General features: G+C 35.6%; 1 protein-coding gene across 1 annotated transcript in view; it reads left to right on the top strand.

The window, feature by feature from the left end:
- The window catches only part of CUNH5orf42 (chromosome unknown C5orf42 homolog), a 100,826-nt gene that overhangs the window by 82,934 nt on the left and 6,771 nt on the right, over positions 1–11,121 (top strand). The window contains exons 44-49 of the mRNA XM_023524826.1: positions 2,705–2,735; positions 3,245–3,376; positions 6,350–6,515; positions 8,341–8,399; positions 8,851–9,018; positions 10,086–10,210. Of these exons, the coding sequence (XP_023380594.1) occupies positions 2,705–2,735; positions 3,245–3,376; positions 6,350–6,515; positions 8,341–8,399; positions 8,851–9,018; positions 10,086–10,210 (681 nt within the window). The remainder of the gene's footprint in view (positions 1–2,704; positions 2,736–3,244; positions 3,377–6,349; positions 6,516–8,340; positions 8,400–8,850; positions 9,019–10,085; positions 10,211–11,121) is intronic.

Genomic DNA, 11,121 nt, shown 5'->3' with positions numbered 1-11,121 from the left:
AATGTTTTATTACCATTATTAAAGTAATATAAGCAGTAAAGAATGCTATTTTTAAATGGCATTGCCATCATTTAAATAAAAGCTCTTATTAAATCTTGAGATTTTTTCCTCTTAGTTCTTTTTCCCCTTAGTTCCTTTTCCTCTTAATTCCATTTGCATTTTAGTTATCATCATATGGGAATAACCATTTCCATTTCAGAGTTGTTGTGAAGATTGAGTATTGTATATGAAACATCTAGCAGAGAATCTGCTTCATTCCTGTAGGTTCTTGGTCAGTGGTGGCTTTCCTCTCTCCTCTTATGGGGAAGAATTGACAAATGAGGTTAAAGAAGTTATAGAGGGTGTAATTGTATCTGAGAGGTTTAAACTCCATTTTATACGTGGGTATCATTGGAGAATTCTGAGCAGAGAAGTAAAATGTGTTGAGGAAAACTAGAATGGAGGCATGGATCAGATAGTGAGCTGTCAAATTCATCTGACCTCTGAAACAATGAGGACTTGGTCAGTGTTGTGGGAAGGGAAACAATATACGGAGACATTCTGAATAGGGAGCTGATGGTGCTGACTGAGTGGATAAGAGAGGAGAAGGAGAAGATGAATGGCTGTGCAGTGTTATCAGACTGTAGGAGCCAAGGATATGATGTCAGACCCTGGAGTCCCTTAAGACTAAATGTAACAGTTTAAGGTGACACTGGGGTATAAAAGTGGACATATTTAGAACCCAGTTTTTGACAAGAAAGTGGAGTTTGATGAGAGATTTAGGCTTGAAAAACAGATGTAAGAGCCTTTTATCTAATTATATAGTTAAGATTTAGCGAGTTCATCTGTTCTCTGCAAAAAAGATGGGAAAAGGGAAAATATCAAGAAACCAGCCTGTGAAATGTCACCCATTAGAGAAGAGAGCGAGGGGATCCTCACCAGTGAGGGAAATGGATGAACAGATTCTGGTGAAAGGATTTTCAAGAAAGAGTGGCTAATACTAGTTTCACCAGCCATCAGGAAGTGTGACATCAAGAGTAGACACTCAGTGTCAAATCAAGAGTAGAAGGTAGGTTGGTGACAAAGACAGGCTCAAGAAGCTGTACGTATAGAATACTTAAGAATTCTGACAACAAAAGGAAGTAGAAAAATGAGATAAGGGAAATTAAGTCAAAGATCATTTCAAGATAGGGATAAATACAAACCAGTATTTCAGGGTAGAAGAAAAGAAAGTAGTAGGGAAAAGAAACTGAAAGCACAAGGTTAAAGAGGTGATTCATTTAGGATTGTTACAGCTTAAGTTAGGGTGCAAGGGAAAAAGTGTTAATAAATGTCATAACATATAAAGATGGATAAATTAAAATGTTATTTCAATGTTTGGTTGTAATTTTTTAAAAAGTCAAATTTTTTTAAAGTGTAGAATTCAGACGCCCTGATGGATGTTTTCTTCTTCAGAGTTGGCCTCTTGGAAAGATGTACAGTCATTCCCTTACTTCTGGTGCTCAGAAATAGCTTAGATTTCCTCTTTTGAAATTGACTTTCATGTGTTCTTAGCACATTTTCTGAGTGTTCTTAATAGTAGCAAATAATTTATTCACTGAGGATACGTTTAATTTTTGGTGACAGCCATAAGTTATTCAAAGAAATTTCTGATAAAGTAGATGATCAGGATGTTACTGTTTAAAATTTGGAAAAAAAAAAAAGTTGTGGTTATCAAAGAATGAGGCTGATCTATTGTGTTTAGTAAATTGTGAAGGCAGTCCAGGAAGAATTTCAAAAACGGTTTGAAAATGAAGTAAGGGTAGAATTTTGATCTATAACTACTTTAAAGCTATTTGGATATAACACTTTTCTGCCTTTTGATGAAAGGAATCAGTTTCATTTCTTAGTAGTCATTACTTTTATATTGATTAATCTGTACTTAACACCATTATCATTTTTTTCTTTCGGTAGTTGAGGCTTTTCTTAATAGTTAAACTTAATTAATTGCTATTAAGAACTCAAATGCCCACACTCTGAGAACAAAGATAATGTAAAATCCTTGGTTTGAGGATTAATAAGTTAAAACATGTACTTAAGAAAGCAAAATTATTTAATATTAAAAACATGTGGACATATAAGTCTTAGGAGCTGAGTGGATTTATCTTAGTATAAGAAAATCTTCAGAAAACTTTTGACAAGAGCTATCAGAACACTTTTCCCTATGTTAACGCAGTTCTCTTTAAGGGTTAAACATAAAGAAAATTGAGTTATATTAAATGTTTTTCTTTAAGGATTTACAGTTAATATTGGACAAGTTTTAAAAATTATTTTTTGAGTCATATTCTTCCAAGTAAAGGCTTCTTGGATTTAAATTTAGATGTTTTCCCAAATGCATTACTTTTAGATCACCAGGTTTTTGGGGTGTTTTTTTTTGTGATCGTTTTGGTAAATTGCACTCCAGTATTCTAAACTATACTAAGCAAAGAAAAATTGTACCTCTTAAAGTGTATTATTCAGAGTACTCTGGATAAAAAAGTCATAATCTTAAATGTGGACAATATTCACTACCAAATAGCATATTCAAGAGGAGGATAAATATGCTGTACATATATCTTCAAACTAATTCGGAGGTTTAAAAATATTTTAATTTCTGGTTATATAATTTCTAAGTCAGGTTAATAATTGAAAGAAGAAAAAAATAACTGACCTAAAACTTTTCTTACTAATATTTCTTTTTTTCAAGGTGTGAATAACAGTGATGAGTTATTTGAGAGGTAAATATCTTAAGAATTAATTCACAATTTAAAGTGGGTATAAATTATGTGTTCTGGAAATTTTGTTATTCAGATGTGTATGAACTTCTACATTACATTTTTTCATAGATTAAAGGAATATAATTCATCCTTATTGGGAATGGGATGTTTTAAGAAACTGAAGATTGTTACACCCCTTACTGTTTTAGCACAGGTAGTTAGAATACCACAGACGACATGGCTACATTTTCTTTTATTGCATATGAATTAAATTTTAGCAGGCAAGACAGGCAGAAGTTGTCTCCTGAGCCTTATGTTGCTTTTTAAAGAGCACATACAAAATCAGCAATTATTGATAATTAGGTTTTTCCACTTAGGATTACTGAAATTAAAGAAATAGAAGGAATAGTAGTTATATGTTTATCATTTTTGTGTTTATTTATGCTCTTGGCATAGTTTTACATATTTAATTTTGCTTAATGTAAGTAAGTTATAGATACTGACTTATATTTCTCAAATTGCATTTGAAGTGTTTCAGTAGATCCACTCCAGATGACTGGATTGACTGATATTGCAGACATTATTGATGATCTTATAACAAAAGATGGAGTTTCCAGTGAAGAGCTGGGCTTAACAGAACAACAAGCTAGGAGAATCTCCAGGTAATCATTGAATAATAAATTTTTCATCCATGTAAAATGTTTATAGTTCAAGAGTATTCAAAATTGGCGATATTTTAATGTGATTTTTGTGAAACAAATTTGAAGCTTAGAATAGATTTTTTTTCTTCATGCTGTTTGTACTACACTTGATCTTAGCCAAAAGGCTGAGAAGCGATTCATGAATACATTTTGTGATGTTTATGTGTCATTCTCCCCTCTCCCCCAACAGAATATAGACTGATTTATTTAACTTATTCAGCACTTCTGTATTGTGTGAGTATTCCCAAGGTGTTATTACTCTTAAGTACAATGTAAATTTAATCCTGTTTCTTCTTAGAAGTAATTAATTCATTGTACTTTATCCTAAATGTTAACTCTAGGAATACATTTTAAATGCTCTTTCCATGAAACATTAGGTTAAAATGTTTTTTCTTGCAACCTTTTCTGGGCCAAGAACTGGTTCCTGATAGAATAAAGGCTGGCTCTCCTACCACTGCCTCCTTGAAATACATATACCTCTTGGCTTGTTTATAAAAGATAGTCAACATTACAATTAGCAGCTCTTCTTCTATTTCCTAGTTCAGTTCCACTGACTACCTTGATGGAACCGCAATGTATTATAATTGACATTACAAGGCTGTTATCAGGAAACAGTGTACCCCAAAACCTCAATTTCTATTTAATTAGTGGAATTATCTGCTATATTATGACTGCGTATCAAAACCATGTAAACACTAACTTCCTTGTAAAACTTTTAGTTACTTTCAATTACAAATATAGGAATTTGCCTTCTTTTTTAAGTTAATGATCGTGTCATAATGTCATCAATAATGTATTAAAATTCAAGAATTGGCATAAAAGTAAAATATGGTTTCTACTCTTGAATGGAGATAGAACTATAAAAAGAGTATGACCTAAGACCAAATTATATTAGTGTTCTGTCGGAGCTTCGCGGAAGAGTCAGTCAAAGAAGACAGGTTTACCAGTTACGGTATTTGAGCTTCATTTCACAGGATCAATGGAAATTCATGTGGCTTAAAACTAGAAAAAAGTGTATTCTAGGCAAGAATATAATATGCTAAGGTGTGATGGTCAGGGAGGGCAGGGAGTTAGATGTGACTGGAGTTTATACATTGGAAGGGGAGAGGGTCCAGATGGGTGTGCTGGTCGCATTTGGGGACCAAAGGCACTCCGAGGTACCTTATATACAGGCTATAGGGAGGTCGGCAAAGGGCTTTAAACTAAAAATGATAGTTATTTACAGGTCTTACTACTTCAGTAGTCTAGACGTGAGTTGGCTCAGAATGGAGAGTAGGGGTAACAAGCATGAGTAAACCTGGAGACTCAGGAGAAAGTGAGAATGATTCTCTTCTTGGATGACAGAGTTGATGATTTTTTTTTAGTATGATAGAAAATATAGTTTTAGATATAAGGTGCCAGCAGAATATTCATTTGCTAACACTTACTGGTACGTTAGTTTTAGATCCTCTCAGAAGCAGATGCCAAAACGCGATTTTTATTTGTTTGTTTGTTTATTTATTATTTTTATTATGGTGACATTGGTTCAAAATGAGATTTAGTTGAGCAAGAGATTTGGAGAAACACCTGTGGAAGGGGAGGGGAGGAGCTAGAGGAAGCGGAGGCAGCTGTCAGCAGTGCCAGTGTGGATCTGACCCTGTGTTGGGGTCCCCAGGATCACCTCAGGTTCAGTGATTTACTAGGAAGACTCTCAGAATTACTCATGACTATAGCTTATTAAGGCACAAGAATTGAAAGCAAAATCAACAGAGGGAATAGGTACATGTTATAGATTCCAGGGGAACCAGGCATATGCTTCCAAGAATCCGCTCCCAGTGGAGTCACACGGGACACACTTAATTTCTTCAGCAACAGATTGTGACAAACACAAGTAAAATGTTGTACACCAGGAAAGCTTGTAGAGACTCAGTGCTGAGGTTTTACTGGGGGCTAGTCAGATAGGCACCGTCTTCCTGGCACATACCAAGTCCAGACTACCAGAAGGCGGGCAGGTTTTCAGTGTCAAACACATCGTTTGTTTCTGTGACCCATCTTCCATTTAGAATGGTGTCCTCTTTGTACCAGAGGGTGATGATTCTGTCCTCACACCACTTGTTTGCTTGGACCAATCTCAATACTAGTTGTGTTAGTTCTTATCCTCTGGGAAGCAGAGGCCAAGATGGGATTAGATGCCATATGAGATTAACTGGGAGAAAGCGGTGAGGGGGAAAGGAAAAAGCCACAAGTAGGGAGACACATCAGACCACACTGCAGATCTGACCCCTCCCTGCTAAGGGAAGAGGGTTGAGTGAGTAGAATCTTACGGTATAGTACAGTAGTTCTAGGGAGATTTCAGGTGAGTCAGTGGTGAGACATCAAGCCAACGGCACCCATCAGAGGCATCTTATCTTGCAGGGATGGGCCAGCCACGGCATTCTTCCATGCCCAATCACTAACTTGGGCCTGTCCTTAGGAAGCATGGCGTGGGCATGAACGTGAGGCTGCATCCAGGATGGCAGTGGTTTAGAGGTCATCTCTATAAGTTTTGGAAGTGATTGAGATAGTCCAGGAATAGGTTACAGGTGAAAAGTCCCAAGCAGAACCTTTCAAGACATTAATATTGAAGTGGGGAGCACAGAAGAAAGAAGCCAGTGTAGGAGGCTGCATAGTGTTTTGAGAGTTAGAGAAAGACCCAGGTAGAAGTTTCAAGCAGAAACGAAAAGCCGATTGTATCAAGTGTTACAGAGAAGTCCAGTAGGATGAAGACTGAAGAGGTCATGGTGGCCTTTCTGAGATCACTTTCAATGGATTTCAGGGCACGGATTGGAGCAAGTTGACTAGAGATCATAAGTGTATACTACTTTTTAAAGAAGGGGCAAAATCTTTCCAAATGTATTTAGTTGTGATACAACTAACAAATGTAAAATCAAGTATCTTGCCTATTAAATTTCTCAGAATTCAGCATTCTTCTGGTAGATGTCCTCGAAGAACTGAGAAAGAGAGAAGAGAAATTCAAGTCTGGATGAAAAGAAAACGAAAAGAAAGAATGGCAGAGTACTTAAATCAGCTGGCAGAAAAGAGAGGTCAAGAACATGACCCTTTCTGCCCCAGGAGCAATCCAGTAAGTCTGTAATATCAAGGATAGTGAAATTATTACAGAGTATGTGTAGTTTTCTTCCTGGCAGATATTCAAGATAAGGATTAACATAATTCTGGATGCATTTTTTTATTTGACAGAAAAGTCAGCATTTTACTTAAATTAGAAGAAGTTCAGAAATTACCGTAACAAAACTTAGCAGGATATTGTACAAAGCGTGTTCTATTGAACTAAAGTATTTTCTCCCCCTGGCTAATTATGGCCCTAGCATTTTAAACAAATGAAAAGTTTGAGTGACTGGGTGGCCAGTTGGAGGTGATCCCTTAATTTTCAGTGAGAGTCAGTGGCAGCTGAACAACTCTATGTGTTTCAATGTCATTTTAAAAATCAATTTTCTATCCATAAATCTATAAAAAAAATTTTAAAAGTTGTGGTCCAGTCACGTACCGACAGAACAATAGCATCTCTCTCTCTCTCTCTCTCTCTCTTTCCTTCTCTTGCTCTCCCTCCCCTTCCCTGCGCCCCCCCCCCCCATCTGTGTGTATGTGTATGTTTCCGTTGCCCTTTAAACTGTCAACATTTATTTCCTGAGTCCTGGCAATGGACATTATCATTCTAGGTCAGAAATATTTCTTCAGAGGTGCAACAAAGTGGTGTTACTTTGATAATCACATTACTATGAAAATCACATTTAGGTTACACTTAAATTACACTTTATCTTTTACTCTCTAATTTGAAATAAAATATATAGTACTCCCTTTTTTTCAGCATCATTAGGGGAACACATTCTATAAGTGAATTTTCCAGATAAAGTTGTCACATTTAAGCACCAAATGGTACGAAAGTAGGCGAACTGTTATTTGAAGTGTGTAATTTACTTACTTGTATCTAGAGAGCATGTTGATGTCAATGTAACATTTTGTCGATAGCTCTGGGGACATGGTAATGGCCTTCAGCGCTACAAGGTACATGACCAGAATCTTAAATTGCATGTGTATATGTGTGTGTTCCTCTACCCCATGGGGAGGGGGCAGTTCTTATGTCACACTTCCTGTCAGCTACGCAGATACCCAGGATGGTTAGAATTGTGTCTAAATTTAGAATACATTAACTCTGAGGGAATCAGGACTTTGGTTTGTAGACTTTGTGACATATCCTTCAAGATTGCAGACATTATTTCTCTATTTTCAGCTTCTATTTCCGTAAAGGTATGGAATTAGGGGTTAATGTAATTACAAATTTCATTTGAATTTCTGTCAGAAATCACTAAGACCTTTGATTTGTTACTACTATATAGGATCTTGAGTGAATTCACTTCGGTGTGTACATTTTTATATACACGGTTTGTGTGAAAAGACAAACTCATTAGTGACTCGACAGTAACTCTTAATGTTCTGAAGTAAGATGTACAGAGCTGGCACTTCCCAGTTCGCCTCATGGTGTGTAAGTTTTGAAGAGTTTACAAGTCACAGTGAACTCACTGCAGTAGGTTTCTGGTAAACATTTTAAAACATGAAAATGATGGTTTTAAATGTCTGGCTCATTTCTGCTTTATTAACCGAGCTCTTGGTGAGATTAATCACAAGATTGAGTATGAAGTATAGATGTCTCCACCCTTAAAATGTACCTGGATTTTATTTAATTAAAGCAGCATGTAACATTTTTATGTTTTGTGCTGGGGTCAGAAGCTTCATCAAATATGATAGTATTTTGCACTATTTCCTAAATAACAAAATTATGTTTTAACTCCCTCTTAAATTGATTGGTGAAAATTTCATATTTCCACGGATCATATGGTTTAATTATTTGTACTGAACAATAATGAACTAACTGGATATTTCTTGTGCAGTTTTACATGACTTCCAGGGAAATTAGGCTGAGACAAAAGATGAAGCAAGAAAAAGACAGGTGAGTTTGGTGGCTGTACCCTTGAGCCTTCTCTCTAGCTTGCTCACCTGAGGCATAGATAATACTTAAAGAATTCTAGTTTTCACAGTAGCCCTTTTTATCAGTTATGGGAGATAACTGCAAGGAAAATAATTAGACTCCACTAGCCTATTTAGGAATTTGCTTTCGAATATTTACATACACCATTCAATTTTTATGACTTTTATTTCTGCTATTCCCTTCCCTCTATGAATCAGATACGTACTTTGAAAATATCCCCAAGACCATAACTACAGGTATCTTTAATAATACTGCCTAATGGTTTTCAGACATCTGAAATTTGATACACATTTGAAGTGCATTTGAAAAGCACTGAAAAAAACAAACGCTAGATGGTCTTCAAACACTGTGTGCTTTCCAGAAAGATGAACTGAAAGTGACTCTTGTTAAATGTTTAATTCTTTCTCTGAAGGTTGCTACTCTCTGACCACTATAGTCGACGAATCTCACAAGCATACAGTCTGATGAATGAACTGTTGTCTGAGTCAGTACAGCTACCAGCAACTGCACAGAAAGCATTGCCGAAAAAATGTAGAACTGCTCAGATTTCCAGACGGCAACGCTCCCTTTCTCCACGAGGGTAAGACAAAGTTTGGCATGTCATTTGGCTGGCAAGATATAATGTCAGGTGTGATAAGAAGAAATGTAGCGCCTTTGTGACCCAAGTTCAGTGTATTTGCATCTTCCTTGCTCAGAATTATAATTAAAAAGTGAAGGAAAAAGGCCCCTAATTATGAGGTCTTTGTAAGTTTTATAGAATTACCAATTGTGTTAAATCTCTAAGATATAACAAAGCACTTAAATATACCTAATACAGTTTTGCTATGCATTCAATCTTGTTTCCTTCTTTCTATAGTTTTTGTCAACATTTCCTTTTGTAATTTGCCTCCTAACTGGTCTCCCTGTGTGGCCACTTGGCTTCACTCTTGGAGAAACAGTCCCCACCAGCTGACTGCTTCTTCCTGCGCTGTCTCTTCCTACCCCACCCAGTTATCGCTGATTCAGTTGTAGATACTGTTATATATTTCTTCTTAAATTAGTGACCTGTAGTAGGTTTGGATATTAGCTCATTAGTCAGGAATTGAACATAGAATGCTAAAGAAAAGTACTCACGTGTAAAGTTTCTAATACATGGCAGATACACACACAAATTATGTTCATTGATGACTGTGAACAACAATTGGCAGTACTTTGTTGTTAAAAATTACCGCCTTTGAAAAATAAATGATTATGATTATAAACATAATCACATAATTTAAGAGCCTAAAGGAGATGCTACCCAACACAAACCTGACGCAGATCACTGTGTGTGTGTGTGTGTGTGTGTGTGTGTGGCTTGAGGTATACTCAACATACCAAATGCCCTGTGGATCTTTTCTAGAATAAAGTAAGGTCTTAATACATAAATAACTACTAAATACATAGAGAACTTGAAATGAATGGAGAACAAAAGTTTTCTTTGAAAAAAATTAATGAAGTTTGAGGTACGAGATATGAAGAATAATTTGTTGAGAGCTGTTATACACAAAATATATCACTGAGGTACAGAATAGTGAATGTATTCATCTGAACTAGAATTTGGGCTTTTCGAAATACTATATCACTGAAATGAAATTCTAGGAATATAATATGTCATTTCTACTTTAGAGAGAATCGGCATGGTCACGATTTTCCAATAAATCGACCTGGAAAAGTCAGATATTTATCCAAACCAAGTTATATCCCAAAAGGAAAACCTTTTGGGCAACCTCAAGGCTCGCCCTGGCCACGTGGTAAGACTTAAAGCTTTTTTATCGTGGAATTTTTGATCTGTTCCGTGTTGTCCCCAAAGTTGTGTTTTCATTAGTAAAAGCTGTAAGACTTAGTGAAAAGCAGTTTTAATTTCAGCAGAATGCAAGACCTTGATAAAGACTTAGCTCTACTGGGATTTTGTTCTGTTGCTTTGAAATAAGAATACCCTAGGAATCTTTTTAAACCAGTGGCCTTTTTCTAATAGAATTTGAATGATCAGTAAATTTGATAGGACTTATTTGGGCATCTGTTTCTTTTGTATGTCTGGCTAAAGATGTAGACATTTTTATAAATCAAGTCCTGATAGATTTCAGGATGGATATATCTTGGAAGAGAATAGTAAGAGGCTCAGATTGAAATAATATGTTCTTACCCTTTGAACATTCTTTTCCACATTTAAAGATATAATATCTGTTATTTATTGCTAGCTTTCCTTAGTTAATTTTACCATATTCGAATTTTGATTCTTTAAAACATACTTATCTGTAAAATGATTACACATTAAAATGTATAATCATAGCTAACAAGTAATATAAATGTATATAGCTAGAAATGAATAATAACAACTAATGTGCCAGACTCTGTTTAACCTCATTAAATTACAACCCCGTGAGATATGCAGTCTTATATTCCCATTTTAAAGATGAGAAAACCAAGGCAGAGAAAGTTGAAATAAAACTGTTTAAGATCAGCCAGCTAGGAAATGGCAGAACCAAGGTTAAAACTCAGTCTGGATCTACACACTTAGAACGTACAATGCAGTATTCTGTCTCAATTTAGAAAATTGAAATTTCCATAAATTTCAATCTTTTTGGTTAATTCTTGCTTTTGATCAACAAATTAAAATAAGAAAATGCTGCTCCTTTTAAACTAAAATTTCAAAATAGTAACC

This window comes from Pteropus vampyrus, unplaced genomic scaffold (genome assembly GCF_000151845.1).
Source record: "Pteropus vampyrus isolate Shadow unplaced genomic scaffold, Pvam_2.0 Scaffold498, whole genome shotgun sequence".
In the NCBI taxonomy this organism is placed as follows: domain Eukaryota; kingdom Metazoa; phylum Chordata; class Mammalia; order Chiroptera; family Pteropodidae; genus Pteropus; species Pteropus vampyrus.
The sequence above is the reverse complement of the archived record's forward strand: the minus strand, read 5'-3'. Positions and strand labels throughout refer to the sequence as shown.